This window comes from Balaenoptera borealis (assembly GCF_965194805.1).
Source record: "Balaenoptera borealis genome assembly, chromosome: 8".
Lineage (NCBI taxonomy): Eukaryota > Metazoa > Chordata > Mammalia > Artiodactyla > Balaenopteridae > Balaenoptera > Balaenoptera borealis.
In genome coordinates, this window is record NC_138865.1 from 87,665,997 (window position 1) to 87,691,508 (window position 25,512).

General features: G+C 40.1%; 1 protein-coding gene across 1 annotated transcript in view; it reads left to right on the forward strand.

The window, feature by feature from the left end:
* The first annotated feature begins 18,931 nt into the window (after positions 1-18,931).
* FRMPD1 (FERM and PDZ domain containing 1) overlaps positions 18,932-25,512 on the forward strand; it is a 53,914-nt gene continuing 47,333 nt past the window's right edge. The window contains exon 1 of the mRNA XM_082400633.1: positions 18,932-24,363. Within this exon, the coding sequence (XP_082256759.1) occupies positions 24,263-24,363 (101 nt within the window). The 5' untranslated portion in view covers positions 18,932-24,262. The remainder of the gene's footprint in view (positions 24,364-25,512) is intronic.

The following is a 25,512-nucleotide window of genomic DNA, read 5'->3' on the forward strand; positions in this document are numbered from 1 at the left end:
TGTTGCCCTTGGCACAGAGGAGGCCAGTTTGCTATTCAAGAACCTCTAGGGTTTCCTCTCTCAGCCAGCTCAAGTGGCTTAAGGTCTTGAGGATGATGATGGCATCTGGAGGGCTTCTGGGCCTGTTGAGCTGAAAGGAGAGAGGCCAGACTCATGTTGAGGGCATAGCTGCAGCTGTGCAGTATCAGCGGATAAGTGGGACCCGTGCCACAGAGACCATCCAACTTTGCCCACATGGCCCAGCAATCGGTTTTACTCCGGCTCATTGACGAGCTTTGGGAAGGTCATTTGATATTCACATTCTTGTGGCCACAATCTTGGGAATGTGGCCTTTTATCTTTAAAAATAGCTGTGTTCTGGGAGGCCCAGGAGCAGTGTCCTGGGATGGGAGGGAGGTGCCAGCATTGGGAAGAGGGGCCGATTTCTTTCCTTGGAGGACTTGCTTTACCTCTGCTCGACTGGTGAGTTGATGTTTTCTCATTCTGTAACCTGTCCTATTTTCTCTAGACTGTTCTCAGAAAGGGAATGGTGTTTGTTTTTTTTTAATTGTAATATCTTTACTGTATATTTTTTATCTATTTTTATGGCATATTTGTTCTTGAGCACTTATTATTATACATGAAACCTATTTAAGTAAAAGTTCTTTCAGTCTTCATAATTGTACTTTATTATAGGTTCTTCTCAAATTTAATTGGTAATTATTTCTCATGTTTTATGTTTTGAAATTGCAGTGTCTTTAATCATTTTATATATAGATGGGATAATCATTAAATACTTTTGGAACTAAACTGCCAACAGTTTTTCAAAATTGTGAAATCATAGGATGTAAAACCTGACACTGGAGATTTTGGGGTGTTTCACATGGTGCAATGATGTCCTGAGAAGGTAATGAGTGGTCTTTGCTTACACAGCTAAGTGGTGACAGAGTCAGGACTTGAACCCAGGTCTCCCTTCTCCAAAACTCTCTAGTTTATCCTGTAGAATTTAACTTCTGAATTACAAGTGAGAAGGAAAAAAAATCACTCTCCAACTTGATTTTTCCGTGTGCTTTAATCTAGTTAAAGATGAATTTTCTAGCTTTAGGAATGCCTGTGTCATGTACCACAGCGGATCCTCCTCCCCTAAATCCTTTGATTCATTTTCCAGTCTGCATGGGTGATCCTTAGAGTGTGGTCCCTATCAGCATTACCTGGAGCTTGTTAGAAATGCGAAATCTCAGCCCCACCCCTCAGACCTACAGACACAGAAACTATGGGGGTGGGACCCATCTTTTAACAAGCCCTCCAGGTGATCCTATACTCAGCACTAAGTCAGAGAACCACTGCCTGACAGGACTTAAATCATACCTCACCCCCGCCCACCGCGTTTGACAGCCAGTGCAATGACACACTTTGGCTCTTTGGTAGATTTTGAGTTTTCTTCACCGAAGAAGGAGCTTCTCTGTTGCCAGTTTTTAATAATAATTCCCTTTCTTCATTCTGCTTCCTTTCATCATCACAAAACACACACACACACACACATCTAGCAGGAGTGAAATATCTGTGGGCAAATAATGAAAGTAAATAGGGGATTCAATAGAAGCAGGTTTGTAGATAGACAAAATGTCCCAACCACCGAGGTATATTTCTTAAGTTTCAAGACTTGCTGCCTCTCTAAGGACAGTGATAAACTAGACTACTGCTGACTGTATTGTGCTATGTTTTCTATCATTTGTTATTTTATTCATTCATTCAACAAATATCTTAGTACCTTCTATTTGCATGGCATGTGGTAAATGTGAGGGGAAAATTTATTTGAATTTATAGTTTATCAGGAAGTAGAGACTATGTTCAGATATAACTGTAATATGTCAGCCATTGATAAATACATGAGAATCATCTCCAGTAAAAGGGTTGTGGAAGCATAGAGGTGGTAGAGAGCATGTGTTATGGAGGAGGACATCACGGGGGACTTCATGGAGGAGGTAGCATTTGAGAGAGTCTTAAAGGGAGGTAGGCTTTTGACATGGGGAGTTTGGGGGTGGGTAAAGAACATTCTAGGCAGAGGTAGAAAAAAGATAAAGGCATGGCAAGGGCTCTCAGTGCATTTTTGTCTGCATCAGGGGTTATGTGAAGGTGACTAGGAGGAAATGAGGCTACATAAGTAGGTCAGTGCCAAAAGGAAGAGGATCTTCAAACACCCACTTAGGAGTTGTTCTTTATCCTGAAGGCAATGGGAAGCCATTGAAGGGTTTTGAATGAGGGCAAGGCATGACCGGAGCTGTGCTTTTAGTAAGTCTAATCTGCCATCAGTGCATGAAGTAGATTGAAATGTGTGAGGGGGAGTAGGGGAGGCTTTTGTTTTTATTCTGTAACTATTTTACAGCAGTATGGTGATATATTGGAAAAATCATCTCAATGTTTATTTAGGAAGTAATTGCTTTTCTTACGATAGTCACTGGATTTTGAAATAAGCTCCCAGGGCATAGATTATTGTCCAGGGGAACACAGCTCTAATTTTATAATGAGGAATCTGCAAGAAAATAGAAATTGCTTAACAGAGTAGCTTTATAGAAAACTTCCAGAACTCCTTTCTTACTTCTTTGTTTTCTTTCTTTCTTTTTAAAATTAATTTATTTATTTATTGGCTGCATTGGGTCTTTGTTGCTGCGCGCAGGCTTTCTCTAGTTGCAGCGAGTGGGGGCTACTCTTCGTTGTGGTGCGCGGGCTTCTCCTTGCAGTGGCTTCTCTTGTTGCGGAGCACGGGCTCTAGGTGCGCGGGTTTCAGTAGTTGTGGCACGTGGGCTCAGTAGTTGTGGCTTGTGGGCTCTAGGGTACAGGCTCAGTAGTTGTGGCACACAGGCTTGGTTGCTCTGCGGCACGTGGGATCTTCCCACACCAGAGCTTGAACCCGTGTCCCCTGCATTGGCAGGCGGATTCTTAACCACTGCACCACCAGGGAAGTCCTGTTTTCTTTCTTAACATTTTCTTTTTAACAAAAAGTATTTGTATTCATATTACTCAGTAATGACCCGGTAATGCCAGGTCACATAAAATCTATAAATACTGGACTTCCCTGGTGGCGCAGTGGTTAAGAATCCGCCTGCCAATGCAGGGGACACGGGTTCAAGCCCTGGTCTGGGGAGATACCACATGCCGCAGAGCAACTAAGCCTGTGAGCCACAGCTACTGAGCCCACGCGCCACAACTACTGAAGTCTGCGTGCCTAAGCCCATGCTCTGCAACAAGGGAAGCCACTGCAATGAGAAGCCCACGCACTGCAATGAAGAGCAGCCCCCGCTCGCCGCAACTAGAGAAAGCCCTTGCACAGCAACAAAGACACAACGCAGCCAAATAAATAAATTAATAAATTAATAAATTAATTAATTTGTAAAAAAATCTATAAATACCGAATTCCTAAAATGTGGATCTTTCTTGCTTCTTCTTACTCAGCCTCTAAAGCAGTTTTCCCTCTCATTCATGGCCTTACTTTGTTAACGCACCTGAATCAAACTCATTTTACAAGGATCTGCCTTATTCCAATGGTGGCTCTAGTAGGAATAGTTGTAGGAAACTTGAATGTCATAAATTTTTTAATGTGCTTTTACTTCTAGTATCTGTAGTGTTGAGAAGACTCTGTTGTTGATTTTTTCAGTAGGGCTATCTTTATAGGGCTTGGGCTTTGGCTAGTCAGTACCATTGGTTTCAGTCATTCAACCAATATTTACTGAACATCTCTTAAGCACTGAAGAATCACAGTGACTCAGACAACCATGGTCATTGCTGACATGGAGCTTATAGTCTAGCAGGGGACATATATATACATGGTTCTGAGAGAGGGAAACTATGGAGTGGCCCACGGTGCTTTGTAACCACCTAGAGGGGTGGGATAGGGAGGGTGGGAGGGAGGGAGATTCAAGAGGGAAGAGATATGGGGATATATGTATATGTATAACTGATTCACTTTGTTATAAAGCAGAAACTAACACACCATTGTAAAGCAATTATACTCCAATAAAGATGTTAAAAAATAAATAAATAAATAATAAAATAAAGTGGAGTGGCCCATACTGGACCCTTTTCTATGCTGAGGTCAGGGACAGAAGGCAGAAGGCTTAATCAGGGCTGAGTTTCTGGGTTTCTGGACCCTGCCGTCTTCACTGATCTCTGGCTCGAGTTGGCATCTGTTCACAGTTGTCGGCACCGCTCCTAATGGCTGCCATCTCCGAACAGCTGACCCGATTCCCTGAATCGTTTGCTATAAACCGGGCAATTCTACAGGAGGGAGAGGAGGTTTATGGGCAGAATGCTTAATCAAGGCTTAATTAAGACGGCCAGAGTGGCCTGTTGGCTTGAACCCTTGTACAGGGTCCTGATTGGCAGGCGGCACCTGGCATTCTTGGCTGTCTGACAGCTATCAGCTGTTCCCAAGCCCCATGCAGAAATGAGCAAGACACACACTGCCACTCTGGTTGGTAGGAGCCCTTTTGTAGACTCCCTGGAGCGTTTTAGACATCCCTTTCTCATGGGCCCCAGGCTCTGCCTCACATTGTTATGTGAGTTGTTTATCTAGGTGTCTTATCCTTTCCATAACACAATGAACTCTCCAAGGGCAGGGGCTGTGTCTGGCTAACCTCAGCCTCCTCTACCACACCCAGCACTGGGCCCAGCAGAAAAGAGGGTGCTAGATATGAATTGAATGAAAAGCATTGATTTTTGGACCAAATCCCTTGGCTTGAGATGGTTGCAGAGACTAGACTTGAGAAATGCAGGGACATGGGGGCCCACAAGCCCCCAGTGCCAAGTCTATGGGAAGGGTGAAGACTTTTAAAGAAGACCTCAAGATCTCTCTGGCCAGGACAGAGCCTGATGTAACAGGTCATGCGGCAGGCATGTCTTAGGCCCAGCTTTGGAAGCCATTCTTAGTTTTTTGTGCTATAGTTGTGGTTGTTATTGTTTTTTTTAGCTTGATAGATTTGGAATCCTGCCTTCCTTCTCTGGACCCAGACACATAGAGTCACATCTCAGTCCACCAGGCTGGCAAGCTGCTTCATTTGAGCCACGCTGGGAGTCTTCAGTCTGAACTTCCCAAGTACTCTTCTTGCTGTGGTTTTGTTTTTGGTGCCTGTGGTACCAAACGTGCCCAGAGAATATTGAAATGAGTTGGCATGTAATGACATTTGATGACTCATTTGATAGTAAGAAAAACAAATCTAGCCTTTGAGTCTACATTCCACAATTTTGTTGAATTATACCCAAATGGTTGTCAAGAGAATTTTTCTTCACAGTTCAGAGCATTTGTAATAACCAACAAGTCTATGGAGAGGGAAAAAACTTCGCGTTGAATGTAAAGGGGGTACTAAAAGCTTCAGGATCTTATGACCTCTGAGATGGAAAGGCCCTAATGGGCTTCTGGTCCAGCACCTGGATACTTTGTGCACCTGTGTAGCAGCAGGTAGCCCTAGGGAAAACGTATTATCATGAAGGTCCCAATCCCCAAGGTCCCTTTTCAGGATGGATCTTTTGGCTGTCTTGACTGTATTTGAAATGGTTGGTCACATATTCTTTTGTGCGTGTGTGGCAAAATACACGGAACATAAAATTTACCTTTAAAAAATCATTTTAAAGTGCACAATTCAGTGTCATTAAGTATATTCACAATGTTGTGCTACCATTACCACTATCTAGTTTCTGAATTTTTTCATCACCTCAAAAGGAAATCCTGTACCCATCAAACAAACATACCCTATTCCCTCCTCCCCCAAGCCCCTGTACTATATAATTAGATAATTATCTAATTTACTGTGAGGTAGGTGAAGTCAGTTCACTTCACAGATGACAGGTTCAGGGAGGCTAAGGTACTTGTCCAAAGATGCACAAGTTAGTGAGAGTTGGGATTGGAACCCAGGTCATGTCCAGGCCTGTGCACTTGACATGAGAGGTCTCTGGGGAAGAGCCTTGAGCCCAGCAGCACTGTCAAAGCACAGAAGGAGAGGATGAGGATGTGACCACCACATGAGATCTCCATGCCCATGAGACTGCTTTGAAAACTGCAGAAGATGTTGCAAAACACTCACAAACTTTGCTCATGTCTCTCCAGCAGATCACTACTTCCATTCTGCTCTGAATTACAATTAGGTGTTTATAGCTCTGATTCCCCCAGTGAATTACAAACTCCCTGAGGGTGAGAACTGTGCTCACTTGTCTCAGTGTCCCCCTCAGCCCCTGTACCTGGCACATTGCTGCTGATCAGTGAGTGTTTCCTGAATGAATGTGTGGATGCTAGCCTTGACTCGGGAGGAAAGGGAAACAGGAGCCAAGATGATGTCTGTCCAGGTATGTCACAGCTAAGGGCTTGACTAGAGATTCGACTTAGAGAATTGGAAAGAAAGAGAGGAACTCTGTGGCCTTCTGGAGATATGAATGGGAGAACCCATAAGGGGATCTCAAAAAGTGAACAAACTTTGGCCTGACCCCTGGCTTCCAGCTCCACGACACTGATCATCTAATTCTCTTTTTTCTCCCTAGCACTTACCAGTTTTTAACATCCTTAATTAATTTCCTTTATTATGTTTGTCATTTCTTGTCTAGTGGGAGCCTCCACTAGAACATAAGCTTCATGAGGGTAGTCAGTTTTGTCTATTTTGCTACACTCTTTCCCCAAGTCCCCTGACCTAAGCAAGCACTAATTCCTTTCTGTCACTCTAGATTTGCCTCTTCTGGACTTTCATATGAATGGAATCATATAACATGTATGTCCTCGGTGACTGGCTCCTTTCACTTAGTACAGTGTTTTCAAGGTACATCCATGCTTGACCCTTAACTTTACAGGTAGGAAAATTGAAACTCAGAGAGGGAATGTACTTGACTTGGGTCATGTGTCCTGCTGATAGGGCTGATTGCAGGTGTTCTGTCTCCCTGAAGTGCTTCTGTTCCTGCCCAGGGTGGACCAAGAGCCTTGGCAGCTACAGCCAACTCAGCAATGTCATTTTGCCATCCACCTTTGGGGCTGCCTACAGGGCCCCTTCAAGCATAGCTGTGGTGAGGTAAGGCCTTGCAGATAGTGTTATTGTTGGTGGCAGCTTTTTCCCACGTTCTCTCCAGGGCTCACTGTCCATCTGATAAAGTAGATGACTTGTGTGACGAGTTTCCAGTCTCCTGGGTCCTAGGCCCCTTAGATCACTAGCAAGAGAAACGCACAGGCTGGGGCCCCATCGTGCTGACTGTTCCTGCTGCCACCCTGTTGCTCCCAGAGGGCCATGCAGAGGCCATCTGCACTGAGGTAGATAAGAGGCTATGCCCTTCCTGAGAGACGTCTAATCCTGTTAGGCAAATGTGAAATCTGGGTGGCATGGTGATGCCTTGAACCCATGTTTTCCAAAGGCTTGTTTTTGTACCACATGGAACCCAAGATGGTTTTAGGTGATACAGGAACAAACATTTTTCTTTAAATAGTTGTATATTTACTTTAATGTGTATCGGGAAGAAACCCATATCTAGCATGATCAGACCTGTGATTTGATGAATATTATTGTTTAGGCTGAAGGTAAAGTAAGAGGCGCTGTACTATAGAATCTTTTTATGCAGACTGTGCATGTTACAGGTGTGGTAGTCTGGCAGTTGCTGACATGATCCCCTTGCCTTTCACACTTTCTCAGACCTGTCATTTTTCTGATAAAGCATCATCTTAATCCGAATTCCTTTTAGAAAATTTTATTTATTTATTTTGGCTGCACTGGATCTTAATTGTGGCACGCGGGATCTTTGTTGTGGCATGTGAACTCCTTAGTTGCGGCATGCATGTGGGATCTAGTTCCCCGACCAGGGATCGAACCTGGGCCCTCTGCGTTGGGAGTGCAGAGTCTTACCCACTGACCCACCAGGGAAGTCCCCGCCTTTTAGAAAATTAATGCAGGTGTGAGAAGCAGCCCATTCTCTCTCACTGAGCTAGGATCACTGTAATGAACCAAGGCAACGTCAAATCATTGACATAGAAACGTAAATATGCGTTTCCCTAAAATCTTTGCAAATAACTTTTTCTTTTGGCCTGGAACTTCAAGAATTGAAACTGCCTATTGTTCTAGTGTTCTGAGCTTACCGTAGCATTTCAGACATCTATAACCTGCATTATTAATTTAACAAATGTTGGTTGAGCTCAAGGCATTCTGCTGGACCCTGCAGGGATTGTGAAGAAATAGGATGCCTTTCTCCTGCTCTCAAGGAGTTCACTATGTAGGGGGCAAAAATCAAGATCTGAATCCATATGAAGTTAGGAAGCACAAGACAAGAGCATAGACAAGGAGGTCAGGGACTAATGGCGGGTAAGACACAACACAATAGCTCTGCGATTGGGGAACCACGTGGTTCATGGTAGACCGGTAGGCAGGAACCCACCCTGGATGTGGTGGAGCTGGAGCTGGGTTTTGAAGGTTAGATAGGATTTGAATAAGTCTCAGAAAGTGAGGATATCATGAACAAATGCACAGGAGTGGCCACCTAGGGCTGTTTTGAGGGACAGAGAAGCATTGGAACAGAAATAACGTGATAGGAGGAGGATGGGGCCTTGGGTCCCCTTGGCCACTTGGAGGAAGTTTTTTTTTTAATAATTTTTTTAAAATAAATTATTTATTTATTATTTATTTTTTGGCTGCGTTGGGTCTCTGTCGCTGAGCGCAGCTTTCTCTAGTTGTGGCACACAGGGGCTACTCTTCGCTGCGGTGCGCGGGCTTCTCATTGTGGTGGCTTCTCTTGTTGCGGAGCTCGGGCTCTAGGTGCGTGGGCTTCAGTAGTTGTGGCTCAAGGCCTCTAGAGCGCAGGCTCAGTAGTTGTGGCACACGGGCTTAGTTGCTGTGCGACATGTGGGATCTTCCTGGACCAGGGCTTGAACCCGTGTCCCCTGCATTGGCAGGCGGATTCTTAACCACTGTGCCACCAGGGAAGCCCCGGAGGATGTTCTTTAACCTCTAGAATACTCAGCTTCCTGGTCCTCAAAATGCAGTTATGGATTCCCACCATGCGGGACAGTCATGAGAAGTAAATAACATGCTATCAGTTATACATATGTTAGTTCCCTTCCTTTTCCAAACTTGTCAGGTGAGAAATTGAGTTGGACATCTGGGCAGAGGTTGGATATTAGAGATGGGAAGCACTGGAGGACATAAGAAGGGAACTGATGAGATGATACAATTTTAGAATTGGCAGATTCTTAGAGAAATTCAATGTTAAGATAAAAGAGATAACCAGAGGTTTGGAGACTTGTACAATTCCAGGCTTAATTAGAGTCAAAGTCAGGAAGAGAATCCAGGTCTCCTGACTTTCAGCTCAGTGGTCTTTTCAGATTCCTTAGCTTTGGAACTTCCCGGGTGGTCCAGTGGTAAAGAATCTGCCTTCAATGCAAGGGACACGGGTTCGATTCCTGGTCAGGGAACTGAGATTCCACAGGCCGTGGGGCTACTGAGCTCGCGCACCTCAACGAGAGAGCCTGCATGCCGCAAACTACAGAGCCCACATGCCCTGGAGCCTGTGCGCCACAACTAGAGAGAAACCTGAGCGCCGCAACGAAGGTCCTGTGTGCCGCAACTAAGACTGGACGCAGCCAAAAAAATAAAGAAAATAAATAAATAAAAATAAATAAATGTTAAAAAAGAAAAACGATTCCCTAGCTTTTATCTAGAGGTATGTTAGAAATGCAAATTCTTGGGCCCTCTAAACCTACTGAATTAGAAACTCTGGGGCCCCAGCAATTTGTGTTTTAACCAGCCCTCCAGATGCTTCTAATGCTTTTAGGGAACCAGTGTTCTGGGTTTTACTAAGAAAGAATGGGGGGAAGGATATGAGGAAAAGCAGGTTCTTATTGGAGTTGGATATTACTTACCACCAAGGGAAAGGGGGCAGAAGGGTTAAGCTAGGTGCCAGAGAGAAACTTCTTTTTTTCAAATTGAGTCATAATTCACATACCATAAAATTCACTCTTTTAAAGTATACAATTCAGTGGTTTTTAATATATTCACAAGGTTATACAGCCATCACCACTGTCTAATTCCAGAACATTTATCACCCCCAAAATACACCCCTTACCCATTAGCAGTCAATCCTCATTTCCCCTTTCCCACAGCCCCTGGCAACCACTAATCAATGTTCTGTCCCTATGGATTTGTCCATACTGCACATTTCGTACAAATGGAATCATACAATGTGTGGCCTTTTGTGACTGGCTGCTTCTACTTTGTGTAATGTTTTCAAGGTTTATCCATGCTGTAGCACGTATCAGGACTTCATTCCTTTTTATGGCAGAGATAAACTTCTTACACTTCAAACTTTTGTCTCAGATTTGGTCATACAACTTAGCTTTACACTACCTCAGAAAAAGAGGTTTCTCATGGGCACATCTGCATAGAACTTTATAGTTTTCAAAGAATTGTCACAACATAATGGAATGTAAACCTTTCACCAACCCTGGAACATAGCTGGGCAGGGATCATTGTAATTGTTCTTACAGATGAGAAAACAAGCCAGAGAGGGAAGTGTTGGTGCTCGACCAGTGTACTACTGTGCCCGCTCACTGAAGTGCAAGTAGGAATTTGGTGGGTGACAGGCAGGGCATGTGGACTAGGCAGAGGAAACAGCGTCTACAGAGGCATGACAGTGTGAGAAATCAGGGCGTGTTTGGGGAACAGTGGATAATTCAGATCTGATGGTGTGTGCACTGTGAGGGAGATGAGACAGACAGGTAGGCAGGGGCCAGATCACAAAAGGCTTTGACTGCTGCTCCAAGGCTGGGAGGGAGGCAGTGGGAGGGAGTGGTTGAGTCTAGCTCCAGAGACAAGCAAGCTAATTGGATTGGGAATTCCAGTTCTGCCACTTCCTTGCTATGTACTTTTGGCCAAATTTCTTAACTTCTTCATGCCTCAGTTTCCTTTTTGTAAGTGAGGATTGTAATAAGCATTAAATAAGAAAACACATATAAATTACTTAGCCCAGTGTCTGGCACATAGTAAATGATAGCATGTTAATGTAGTTGGGTTTTTAATATTATTGTAATTCTTGAGCTCAGATGTTATCCTAAAGATGAAGGGAAACCACTAAAGGATTTTAAAAATAAAAGTGACATGATTAGAATTACATTATATCATTTTGGCAGTCATATGAAGGATAGATTGATGGAGGGTAAGTCTAGAAGCATAGAGACTGACTAGGAGATTATCGTAGTATTTCAGACAGGATCAAAGTTTGAACAATGGCTGTAGCACTAAGAAAAGAGAGTTGGTGAGAGATTAAGGTAATTGGTAGCAAAGTCAATAGAACGTGGTGACTGGCTCAATGTGGGGCATGAAACAGGGGGAAAGAGTCAAGAATGATTTTTGACTTGGGCAGTTAGAAAATTAAATGGTGGTCTCCTTCAACAAGATGTTCCACCTTGGAGGAGAGGACTTGAGGAGCAGAGCAAAGAAAGATGGTGAATTCTATTTTAGATATGACTGACTCAAGTGCTTATGGGACATCTTGGTAGAGATCCTAAAGAGGCAGATGATTCTCAAAGCAGCTGAAACTGGGGGAGTAAATGACATCGCCCGTGGAGAGTGTTTAGAGCAGTGAACCTCAAACTTTGTTATACGTTGGAATCACCAGGCAGGGTTGTGGGGGGTCTTTAAAAACTACCAGTGTCTGGCTTGCACCTTCAGACATTCTGATTTAATTGGTCTCGGGTGTGATCTGGGATTGTTAAAAGCTCCCCAGGTGATTCTAATGTGCCATGAAGTTTGGGAACTACTGGTTTAGAAATAATAGGTGTCACATTTAATTAGATAAGAAGGGAGCTGAGAACTAGAACCTAGAATTAGATGATGGAGGGAAGAGGAGTAGCTGAGTAGGTGTAGTCTGAGAGGCTGGAGGAGAGTGAGAAGACAGATGTCACAGGAGCCAAGGGAGGAAGGTCAAGAGATTTTAACAATTATTTATGTTAGTTTAAGAGAAAATGCTAGTTTGGTAATTTATTTTCTCTCATTATTCGAAAGGCTGGATGTTTGCCATGCATTTTGGTTTTTTGTTCGTGGTTTTTTCCTTGTGTCATCAGTTGGTTTATATCCTCAGACCTTGGGTATATTGGAGATTAAATGTTATAAGAAGATATATAGAGGGAGAGAGAGAGTTTGTTTATTACTGGTGTGTAGAAGTTCCACCATTGCATTTTGTGTTCCATTCATTCATTTGTCATTTATTCATTTAACAAACACTAAGTTTATTGAATATCTATTTATGTTGGGAACTGGAGATACAAAGATGACTAAGAGAAGAAACTCTGCTTTCAAGTTGTTTATTATCTGGTCCAGGCCAGCACACAATTTGGATTCATTTCACCTCCTAAATCATAGACTCCCAGGCTTGGAAGGCACATATTGATCTAGTCCCCAGCCAATTTTGACTGCCCCTTATAGGATCCCTGACCTGCTAATATCTTTTATATTTCTTGCACACCTCAGTGATGAAAAGCTCTCTCTTCACCTGGGTAGCCCAGTGCCATTTTGATAGCTCTGATTTATGAAAAGTCTTTTACAAGATGGACAAAATGGTTAAATGTTAAAGCTAACTCCCTGGGTGCATGGAGATTCGTGATTCTATTCTGTCTGATTTGTGTATGCTTTAAAATTTCCCTTAAGAAAAACTAAAGAGAAAAGTTGTTTACATTGAATTAAATTTGTCTTCTTGAACTTAGATAAATTTTTACTTTAGGTTTCATTCAGAGCAAGTCCAGACTCCTTTTACACATACAGTCCTTTTCAATACTTGTGATTGTCTGTAAAGTCTCCTAAGTCTTCACAACTTTACAATTTTGCCCAGGTTAGTTATTATCTCCGATATGTTGAAATTGAGGCCCATATGCAATCATGTCACCTGTAGGCACTGGTGGTTTGAGTTCCTTTGCTGTATTTATCTCTCATTTCTCTTTCATGTTGTATCACACTTGCTGGCTACTATAGTGTTGTGATGAACACTGTAATTTTATTTTCCCTTTAAGTGGAATGCTTTTATATTTCATTCTAAAATGATATTGAACTGCCTGGTATTTCTATTTTTTTAAATCAAAACAAGGAGACTAAACTACATAGAACGAATGATTTTCCAGCATCTTATGATATGCTCACCTATTTTATTATTTTTTCTATTTGTAAGCTAAAACATATTAATAGTTTTCCTTAAATTGAACTTTTCATTCTTAGGATAAATCCAACTTGATTATGGTGTATTATCCTTGTAATGTGTTGTTGCTGGATTTTGCTGGAGGTAATTTTTTTAATTAAAAAATGAGTTTATTAAGAAGAATTTTTATAGTACACAAAAGTCAAGAGAATAGTAAAATGAAGTTTAAATACCCATCTCCTAGCTTCAAGAATTATTAACATTTTCTGGCCAGGATCTTGTTTAGGAATTTTGTATTTAGTGAGTGAGATTGGCCTCTATGCTACTTTTTAGTGTAAGCTTTGTAAGATTTTAAATTCAGGGCTACCTTTGCATTATTAGAATAACTTGGTAGCATGCTATCATTTTTCTTTGTTGAAGAATACTGTCTATTAATTTTTGAGAGAGAGTTTGAAATAATTCTCTGATAAACACAACAACCTTCAAGTTCTGTGTGGATTTTTTAATAGATTTTTGAAAAATTCGCTTTCAAAATTTCTTCTGCAGTTACAGATTTACTCAAATTTTTAATTTTAGTTCTGGTTCTTTGCTTTGGGGGGTAAAGGTGTTGAAGTACCTCAGTTTCCTGGAGCTGATCGGCCTTAGGATAGCTGCAGATAGAAGTAGTTTGTGGAAACCATAGAATAAATGAGCCAAATACACTGACCACCTTGCCAAGCATCTCGTACCAGCAGGCAGAGAACAGAAAGGGGGTTGACCCTTTCCTGAGGTAGGGGCTGCATCTTACTCATCGCTCATTCTTGGTCACCTGCACTGAGTGTTTTTTCTTTTTTTTTTTTTGACATCTTTATTGGAGTATAATTGCTTTACAATGGTGTGTTAGTTTCTGCTTTATAACAAAGTGAATCCACTATACATATACATATATCTGCATATCTCCTCCCTCTTGCATCTCCCTCCCACCCTCCCCATCCCACCCCTCTAGGTGGTCACAAAGCACCAAGCTGACCTCCCTGTGAGTGTTTTTTCAATGAATGTGTGTTTAGTGAATTAGATTTATTTCTAAATAAATGGAATCTTCAGCACATCCAGGAAAGATCAACATCTTGGATTTCCAGAGGCTACAACCAGGGTGTTTCATTGGTGAGAATCCTATTTTCATCTTTCAATATGGGTCTTAGAATCTTCTCCTTTTAACACCCTACGTGGAAAGTATTTCTTCCACTATTCCCAAGGAACTGGTCTAGGAAAATCCCTTCACAGGTACAAATGCACTTATATACCAAAGGGTTGATATGGAAATCTTGGGAGACACCATTCTATGAGGCTGACCTTGTTACCCAGGAGTCTGCCCCTCAGGAAAATTGAAGGACTTAACAGGAAGACTCTAGAAAGATGCATTCCAAATATATCTTCCAAAACCACCCATATTACTTAGCTTATCTAAATTGTGTACAACATGTATGACACTCTAATGTTTTTTCCCTAATGTTTGTCTTTGCTTATTTCTCATTTTGTTAATAATAACTTGTGTCAGAGTGGTTTACTGTTTTTGTCAATCTTTAAGAACCCACTGAATGAATAAGCATTTTCAGAACTCTAATGAAGAACTGATGAACTCATAAAAGTGCTAACAAAAGATCAAGATGAAAAAAAAATTAATTACATGGGGCTGAGTGAACTGATGAGGATGAGTATAATTTTTGTGACTTTCTGTTTGAATTAAAAAAAAAAATCCCACAAGGACTCAGAGGCAAAGAATATAGAAATCAATTTTCACTGCAAAGTAAAGGAGCTGTTACAGTGGAGGATTACTGGACTGAATGTCAATATTATGACATAGTATGAGTGTGTTTCATGTTTGGTAATTGCAATCATTGTTGCTTTTGTTGTGGTCATCCATGTACAATGCTTGGTGTCAGTCTATTTATCTCTTGTAAAAATAAAATACAGTGTGTGTGTGTGAAAAAAAAAAAGTCTTCTTTTAAAAATCAAAAAAAAAAGAACCCACATTAATTTTGTCTTTATTAAGTGAAACTTTATTCTAATTTTCCAGTTTATTTCTGCTTTTATTTTAATTTTGTTCATTCAGTCATTCAACAAACATTTATTGAGCCTATGTGACAGGTCCTGAGAGAGAATTAAAAGGGATAAGACATGTTCTCTATGCTCAAGTTTATGACAGTATAATAAGAGGAAAAATAGTGAAAGAAAAAAACCACTAAACTGACAAAAGACCTTCACTAGTAGGTTAAAAACATCACAGAATGACTCCCAGGGATATCTTTCAAGAACAGACTCTTGTAAAGCTTTTACATTCCCCAGAGAGAGAAATAATAAACGGAGTCTACATCTGTACCTAAATAATATGCTACAAAGCATATGAACCTAATCTTTTTCAAATTATCATATTCTTTTCCTCTTTTACTTTTTTAAAAAAATTTATTTTATTTTTATTTATTTTTGGCTGCATTGGGTCTTCGTTGTTGCACGCGGTCTTTCTCTAGTTGCGGGGGGCTACTCTTCGTTGCGGTGCGCGGGCTTCTCGTTGCGGTGGCTTGTCTTGTTGCGGAGCACTGGGCTCTAGGTGCGTGGGCTTCAGTAGTTGTGGCACGTGGGCTCAGTAATTGTGGCTCATGGTCTCTAGAGCGCAGTCTCAGTAGTTGTGGCGCACGGGCTTAGTTGCTCCGCAGATCTTCCCGGACCAGAGCTTGAACCCGTGTTTCCGGCGTTGGCAGGCAGTTGCTTAACCACTGCACCACCAGGGAAGCCGTTTTTTCCCTTGTAAAACTGATTTCAAGGCTGATTCCTTAGTCTTTACATTTAAGAACTTGAGCTGATGTGTAAGGAACCTTCCTTGAGGCATATACCTGAGAGCTGCTTTTTGTGCTCTTTATATTTGAAACATATTTTCCAGCTCAAGAAATTTACCTTTAACTCTTTCTTTGATTACAATTTTGTGCATTCCTTTTCTCTTTTCTCTACTAGCTCCTATTATTTGTAAATTGAATATCCTCAATCTGATTGTAGCTCTGACAGTTTCACTTAAATTGCTATCTGGTTTTTTTTTTTTTAATTTCAATTTAGTGTAAGTGATTTTTAACTCTTCACTTTCTCTTCTATCCATTGCTGCCTCCTTTGATGTTTTTCATTTCTCATTAGCAGTTAATGGTTTCCTGAAGTTCTTTGTTATCACCTCTTGTATCCCTTTTGAAGGGTTTATATCCTTAATTGTCTATTTGTAAGATAGCTATCACCCTTATGTATTTGGTCTTCTTCTCCATTTGCAAAATATTTTGAGTTTGTTTCTTCTTAGTACTTTGTTCCAGACAACCAGAAGTGTGTTCCATTTGAGGATTCACGCTCTTTAAGGGATTTTGCCAAATTGGTGTGTGCCCACAGGAGGGTGATGTAAAGTGGTCCTGTCTTATGAAGACCTGCTGAAGGAACTGAGGATGTTTAGTCCAGGGCAGAGGAGGCAAGATTGCTATGTTCAGGTCCAGAAAGACTGATGTATAGAAGAGGGAGATGATTTATTCTGGAGGGTGCGCTGGTGGTGGGGCGAGGAAGAGTGCTCGGAAGGCAACATTACTGTGGAGGACTGAAGCTGCGGAGACAGAGGTGTGGAATTTAGCTTTCTGTAAAGCAGCTGGTCTAACAATGAATGACAGAACAATTAGAGGCCGGATGACTTCTTGGCAATGGGATTGTAGAGAAGATTCAAATGTTTGGGAATTATCTAGGCTCTTATTTTCTTCCATTGGCTCAGCAATCCAGAGGCAAATATTAAAACCATTAGCAGGTCATTTTCTTGACTTTAAACTGTCCTGCTCAGGCTTTGCTGAGTCAGGGAGCACTTATAATGGCTTGGATGATGTCATTTGTTTGGTCTTCGGGGATTCCTAGATGAAGGCATGTACCTACCCACAGTCCAGATATATAATGCAAATTAATTCTTTTAATTAGAGCCATATATGTTTACAGAAATCAATTAGCTAAGCTGTATTTGTGTTTGTAATAATCCTCTGTAAGTAACCACTGCAGTTTGATGACCTTCGAAAGGAATGGAAAATCATTATGGATGAGTCTGAGATCCTTGGCAACACTGCGGTCATTTGGAGATTGAAACAACATAGTGGTCAGAGATTTTGTATCTTACAGAGATGTGGTGACTTCAGGAGTTCCAGCTACGCCAGGGGATGTGGGTCTTTGAATTTTGAGACAGAGCACAACAAATATCATCTTGTCTGCTTTTTAGATCTAGTAGAGACCTCAAGTCACATGGATGGAAAAACTGCAGAAGTCATCTGGTCCCTGAACTCCACTGTAAGGTCCCTTCTACATCCATGCAGAGTTAGTTATCCAGCCTCTGCTTGACTGCCTTCAGTGACCAGGATCATGCTAATTCTTGAGAAAACTCATCCTGTTCTTGGATCACTAGGAACACTAGAGAGGTCTAGCCTTAGCCTGAGCTGGAGTCTCCCTCTCTGTGGCATTCCCCCATTAATCTTCGCTCTGCACCCCAGAAACATATGGCATATGTCTCTTCTACCTGGTGGTCTTTTGGCCACTTGGGAACCATGATCATATAGGCCACCTCCAAATCTTTGCTGAATAAACATTCTCTGATTTTTCAGTGAGTCTTTATATGACTTGGTTTTAAGTCTCCTTAGCATCCCAGACCCCTACAGGAAGGTGCTGAAAGTGTGATGCTGAGACATAAGGCAAACCAAGTTAACCTCCATATCCTATAATTGCTAGCTGACTCAACTCCTGTTAAGGGCCTGACTGAGGCAATTGATACTTGAAAACAATATGCTGTAGGCTTTACTGGACATTTATTTTTGTATCCTTTGTGATTAGTCTCTGTGTTGTCAGGACACTAGAACCTACATTCTTGACCCTCCCTAGTAAGTCTGACAGAAATATGATGTGGTTTTGTGTCCTTGGCAAAAGGACATTAAATAATCCTTATTATAAAAGAGCTTTTGCGATAACAAGAAGGCAGACATTCTAGTAGAAAGATAAGGAAAAACCAGAAATAAAAAAGTAACAAAAAAGAACCATAAATGGCCATAGTGCATAAAAAATGTCCAGATATACAAGTAATCAAATAACTTCAAATCAAAACTATTGATATAATGAGCTCTGATCTGGAAATATGTCCGTGATATATTCACCAGTTAAAAAATGCAAGATGCAGACCACTGAGCATAGCATGATTGTATTTTTGTGGCCTATATATTTTAATATACGTAATATAGGTCTCTATAGATTTAGGGCAAAGTTAGAGTGAATACCCACCAAATTGTTAACAGTGATAATCTCTGGGAACTGGATTGGATGTTTGAAGAAAGATACTCAATTTATATAATTTTTAATGTGATGGAATTATATGTGACATTGACTTTTGTTTTCTATATTTCTCAAGAAATATATATTTAAACTAATAATTAGATGCTACTTTCCATCCCATTAACAAATATTTTAAAAATAATATCCAGGGCTTCCCTGGTGGCGCAGTGGTTAAGAATCTGCCTGCCAATGCAGGGCACACGGGTTCGAGCCCTGGTCTGGGAAGATCCCACGTGCCTCGGAACAACTAAGCCCGTGAGCCACAACTACTGAGCCTGCGCGTCTGGAGCCTGTGCTCCGCAACAAGAGAGGCCGCGACAGTGAGAGGCCCGCGCACCGCGATGAAGAGTGGCCCCCGCTCGCCGCAACTGGAGAAAGCCCTCGCACAGAAACGAAGACCGAACACAGCCAAAAATAAATATAAATAAATTAATTAATTAAAGAAACGTTTAAAAAAAAATAATATCCAATATATATGAGAATGTGGATTGTATTTACTTTTGTCTTCTGTATTTTTCAAAATATAAACATTTAAATCATACGTAGGCACTATTTTCCATCCTGTTAGCAAATATTTTTAAAATGATAGTATTCAGTATTTACAAAGGTCTGTCCTGGCAGGAGTGCAAATTGGTACCTTCTTGGAAGCAACTTGACAGTACACATTCCAAATTCTTAAAAATGAACATATGCTTAAATCCAGTAATTTCATTTCTCGGAATTATCCCAAGAAAATACCTGGGAAGTAGCCATTTACCATGAATAAGGATATTCATTGTAAAGCTTTCATAATAGTGAAAAATTGGAAACAGCACAAACATCCAATGATAGACTTATTGAATAAATTATGATATGGCCGAAGAAAATAATACTATGTAGCAATTTAAAATGATATAAATGCTTAAATTAATATGGAATTATGTTCATGAAATATTAAGTGGGAAATCTATAATATCTCATTTTAATAAAAATATATAGCATGTATAAATGTAGAAAAAGAATGAAAATTAACAATTGATAACTCTGGGAGGTAGAATTACAGGAGAGTTTATTTTTATAGTTTTCTGTGTGTTTTACTACAAGCATATATTCACTTTTTAAAATTAAATTAAATAATTAAAAGTAGTTAAATAGTTCTAAAAAATAGTACTAAGGGCTTACAATAGAAATCAGCAGTCCCTTCCCCACTCCTCTTCAGCTTCTAATTTCTTATTTTAGAAGCAACCTCTTACAGCTCTTCTAGCTGTTTCCTGTTTTATTCTTCCATATATCTGAGAAATATGCTTGAATTACTGTTTCCTAATTTATTAATTTTATATATTATCTAATTTTTATGGTAGATGAGAATTTAACTCTTATACCACTATACTAGCTTTCCTTTACCATGTTCTCCCAGCATCATTATGTCACTGTTTTTGAGAAATCATTTTTCAGTGTTTACATTATTATGGCAATGTAAATATTATTCAGTGCTGAGCCAAGTAGTGAACTGTAATTTTGTTTCCTTTCTTGTACAACTTTTTGTTTTGGATTTCATAATTCTCTGGTTTTGATTTGCTTAGTTTTCCACATACTTATTGCTAATACTTTTTCACACCTTCCAACAGCCTCTCAGTGAAATTTTCTGCAGAAACACATTAGATAACCTATCCATTCTTATTTCTTTTCCCTAAGACCTGTGTCTTCATGCACCAGTCTATACAAGTTGCTCTCTAGGTCTTATATACAGGCATTACCATAGTACATCCCTTCACGGTCATCTTGGGTGCTCCTTTTGCCTCTTGTCTGTATTTCTTCCCCAGTTTCCTGGATCCCATTCCTTCGTTCTTTATTTACTTCCTTGTTTTGCTGGAATACATCCTCTAGTAGCATCCTGAGAAAGTGTATATGAGAGGTAAATTTTTTGAGACCTGAACATTTTTAAATGTCTTTACTATTTGATTGGTAGTTTGGCTTGGTATAGAATTCTAGATTGAAAATTATTTTCCTTCAGGAATTTGAAGGCATGGCTTCCATGTGTTCAGGCCTCCATTGTTGTTACTAAGAAATCTAATGCCGTTTTTATTCTCAATTATTTGTATGTGATCTATTTTTTTCTCTCAAAGCTTTGAAGATATTCTCTGTTTATTCTAGTTTCTGAATTTTTACAACGTTATTTCTTGATGTGGGTATTTTTTCATTCATTATGCTGGGCAATTAGTAGATGTTCTTAATCTGGAAACAGGCTTCTCAGGGAAACTTTACTGACTTATTTAACAATTTCCTTACCTCCATTTCCTTTACTCTCTCCTTACAGAGCTCATGTTGGATGAATATTGGACCTTCTGGATTGATAACTATACATTTCTAATTTTTTCTTTTTTCCCTGTCTTTGGCTTTTGGTTACTTTTTCTATAATATTTCATTGACTACATTTCTCAACTTTTCAACTGAATTTTTATTCCAGCTATCTTACTTTTAGTTTCCAAATTCAGGTTCTCTGGTTGTGCTATTTCAAAGAAAATTCTCTTCTTGTTTCATGGATGTAATACCTTATCTTTCTGAGGATCTGAATTGTAGATTAACATTTTTTCTTCTGTTTCCTGCATTGTCTCTGTTCCTTCTGTTTGTTTTGATCTGATTTTTATAATACAAGTTTCCTCAAATATCCATTCATGTGTAAGAGTGAAGCATTAAAAACAAATGACTGGAAGCTTTGCATGACTGGTGGGGCTCACTGACAGGTCACTGACAGATTTCAAGGCAGGGTGATCTGACAGCAAGTTGCCATAAGCATCAATATCTGAAGGTCTTTTCTCTGGTGCTGTTTAGTTCTCCACAAAAGGATTCTCTAGTCTCTTACTTTAGATGTAAATTCCTAGCTGCCAGTATTCTGGGAACTGGGCAAAGGAGGTCTTGTCGTTTAGTAAGAAGAATTTTTCTTAATCCTTCTGTTTTCACTCCTGTATTCTGTGTTGTGCCTGGTCTCCCCAAATGTGCAGCCTCTCTTGAGGATTCTCTAAAGAATAAGTCTTTTGCCCCCAGAAGGCTAGGGAAGGAATGGTTGTCTAGGTGGGGAAGTGCAGTGGGCCTTTGGGGCCTGTGAATATAATTGCTGCTTTATGCAGACCTGTTTCCACGTTTTCAGCCCTATGCCTCATCCCTGCTTTCTCCTATAGCTGCTGCCTCTAATTCCTGAGCCATCATAGGGCAAATGAGCACATTTTCCATCAGAATCCCTTTCTGCAAGCACATTGGTTTCTGTTTCCTTTGCTCTGCTCAGTTATATCTCCTCCAAACAATTTCTATCTTCCAGACATTGTTGACATCTCTCATCTATGGTCTTCTCTCTTGTTCTCTTTATTCTGTTGGTTTATCCCCTTTTTATTCCTTTAATTTATAAGATTAGGAAAAAAAAGAGATTAAGACATTGTTTCAATTCACCATGTTTAGCCAGAAATCTACTCTCATTTTTATAATTTTAAAAAGTGAGCTGTACAGAACTGAAGACAGTATTCAGGTCTGCTGTCCCCATTGGAGAAAAAAGCTAGACTGACACATCCCTTGATCTAAATAGAATTTATTTTTGGTTGCAGCCTATGTTTTACACCCATTAATTTGTATTTGGCTGCCATTTGATAAAAAGTGTAAGTCTCCGTGTTTCTAAAGTGATGAGTTTGGGTGTCCTGCTTTCATTTTTATATGAAAATTGTTAGTGCACTCCTAGTATAGACCCCACTATTATTCTGCTGATTACTGATAGATTCTAGTTGCTAATATTTTATTTGGGATATTTACTTTAATATTTATAAGGGAGATTGTATTTTTGCCTTATTGTAGTGTTTTTATCAGAATTGGTATCAATGTTATACTGACTGATTAAAAAGAATTTGGAAGATTTCCTTCTTTATGCTCTAGAATAGCTAACATAGCATTGGGGAAGATAAACTAAGCTGGCTAAAAGCAGCATGATATCCTGGATTGGATCCTGGAACAGAAAAGGAGCATAAATGGAAAAACTGATGAAATCTGAATAAAATTTATAGCTTAGCTAATATTAGTGTACCCATGTTAATTTCTTAGTTTTGACAAAGTTACAATGATTATGTAAGATGCTAACATTAGGGAAAGCTGAATGAAGGGTATATTGGAACTCACTGTATTATCTTTGCAACATTTTTACACATCTAAAATTATTCCAAAATTAAAAGTATCTATTTAAAATAAAACAAAAAAATTGTCAGGGTGAGCTACGTCTTATAGATTTGTAGGAATTCACCTTTGAACCTGTCTGCCTGGAATTTTTTGGAGTGTGCTCTTTAACAACTTTCTCTTCTATGGTAATTGTCTTTTTAGATTTTCTATCTCTTCTAGGGTCATCTTATATCATTTATATTTTCCTTGAAAACCATCCGTGTTATTAAGGTTTCCAAATGTGTTTGTGTAGTGTTAAGCAACATAATCTCTTATAATTCTTTTTTATTTTCTCTCTATCCATGGTTATTTCACAATGTCATATCTTATTTTGTGTGGATATTTATTGGGTTGTGAAATTAATTGGGTGAGTTGAGACCAGTATTTTAAAAAGTAAATAGAAAAATATAAATATATATTGTTTTAGGAAAATTTAATCTCAAGCATATATACTATTTTTCTTGGTAACCTGATAATATCTATCAAAGCACAAATGCTTCTAAATTTTGACCTCGCAATTCAGAATCTGGAAACTTATCCAAATATATAATTGCATATATGCAGAAATGATATTTGTACAACATAACTCACTGCAGTATTATTTAGAATAGCAAAAGATTGGCAATAACCCAAATGTCTATCAAGGGAAGACTACTTTTTAAATTACAGTACATTCATACAATGTAATGCTCAGTAGCTGTCAAAAAGAATGAAGAGGCATTCTTTGTATTAATGTGGAAAGATATCAAGGAAGAAAGCCTGGTGCAGAACAATGTGTATGGTGTACTATCCTTTGTGTTAAGAAGAGGACACATAAAATCTATATTTGTATTTGCTTGTATAGGCATACAGAAACTCTGGAAAGACAAATATCTCAAGTAGGAGAGGAGTGATTATTGTATGGGTGTGGGAACTGAGTGGCTGGGGGCAGGGAAGGATAGAGAGGAGAAAGTTCACTGTACAAAAATCTTTTTTTTATTATTATGGTAAGAACACACTTAACGTGAGATCTACCCTCTTAACAAATTTTTAAGTGCACAATACAGTAACTGTGTATCCTTTTTTTTTTTTTTTTTTTTTTACAATCTGGGGTTTGAATTATACAAATTCAAAATTTCCTATTCAAAAATTAGATATAAAATATTGAGCAAAAGAAGCAGCACTCAGAAGAGTTGGCACAATGTGATTAGAATGCTTCCATGTCCATGCAGTTCCTGATGCAGGCAAAATGGAGCTGTGCCGTCCAGGGATGCACACTTAGTTGAGGTGGGAGGGGCAGTGTCACACAGAAGGTGTGTCTCTGACAATGGGTCACAGTCACAGCTTGAGAAGGCTTATCTATTTTATTCCCTAATCCTTATGTTGAACCGTTTAAGATGTAAAGCCTATCTGTGTACCACAAGACTGTGGACTCCTTAGGGCAGAGGGCTGCTAACGTTGTTCTCTCTGTAGACACTGAGCATCTGTGTATGTTAATTTCAGATAGAAAGAGAGCCCTAGTTATTTGATCAGCATGTCTTAAAATTGGCAAATACAGGAAGCATCATAGTGATTTGTCAGAATCCTCTTCCAAATATTTTGATTAGCTTCTTAAGAAAACTCTTCTTCCTTTTAGGTAAATGGAAGTGCTGGAGACCAGTTTATTCCAGACACGGAAAGCACACAGAATAGAACAAATGGTGGCAAGATGGCTCCGGCGCTCCCGGGACAGCTCGGCCCGGTAAGACTCCTGGGCTGACAGAGATTTCTGTCTGTAAGGGTTCGGTGTCCCCGTGGGAGGAAGTTTTGCAGTCTTGGCAGCGTCTGGGGATCACTGTCTCCGGCTTGCTTTGCTCTTAACACCCTGTGATGGAAGAAGTGTAAATGGGTCAGCAATTTCGCTGGAGTGCCTTTCTCTCTGTCCCTCCCTCTGCATCCTTCAAGGGGCACCCACAGACACACAGAGATACTCACACATGCATTTACAGAGACACGCACATTCACACACAGATGGACTTATACACACTGACACACTCGCACACATGTGCCTACACTCTGGAACACACACTGTTTTGAATCCACACTCACACATGATCACTGTCCCAGTCTCTGGCTGTATCACACACGCCCCTTGTCATAGTACTTGATGTCAGGCAATCTGCTGTTTATACTCTTGCCCTGTCTTTGTTTACAGCAGCTGTTCCTTCCTTGCAGTCCCTATTTCATTCTAAACAAAATGAAATGAAATCAAATACAGATTTGATTTGACTGCTACAAGAGAACTTAAAATATGTTCTGTTTCAAAGCACTCATTTTCAGTCTCAGATTTCCCATCTGGCGCTGACACGGAGATGAAATATCACGTGTCAGGTGTTTCTGAGACACATATTCTTCCAAAGGAACTGGAAACAGCTGTTGTGCTGCTGAGCAATAAACCTTGCTCAGGGCTGCACTGCCCTCTGGCCAAGTGCTCAGATCCTCAGACGCTAGGATGGGATAAGGCTGGGAGAATTAGCCCTATTTTACAGGTGAAACCCCGAGGCTCAGAGAGTGACTAGTTTATGACCATCCCCACCCCCTGCTCTGAAACCTTTGATGGGTCCTCATCTCCTATAGTATGAATTTAAACATTTTTTGGTTAGACATTCAAGGCGCTCCATGGTTGACCCACAGTCCATTACAGCTATTTGTCTTACTGTTCTGCTTCATTAACATCATACTCCAGCTGAAATGATCTACTTGCTATTCCCCTACTACAAGCACCCAACTTCCCCTTCCACCCCTTAGACCTGGGTTTCTGTGCCACATCCCTTCCTCCCATCTCCGTGTGTCGAGAACCCACTCACAGTTCAAGGTCTAGCTGAAATGCTGGGTCTCCCATGAAGTGTTC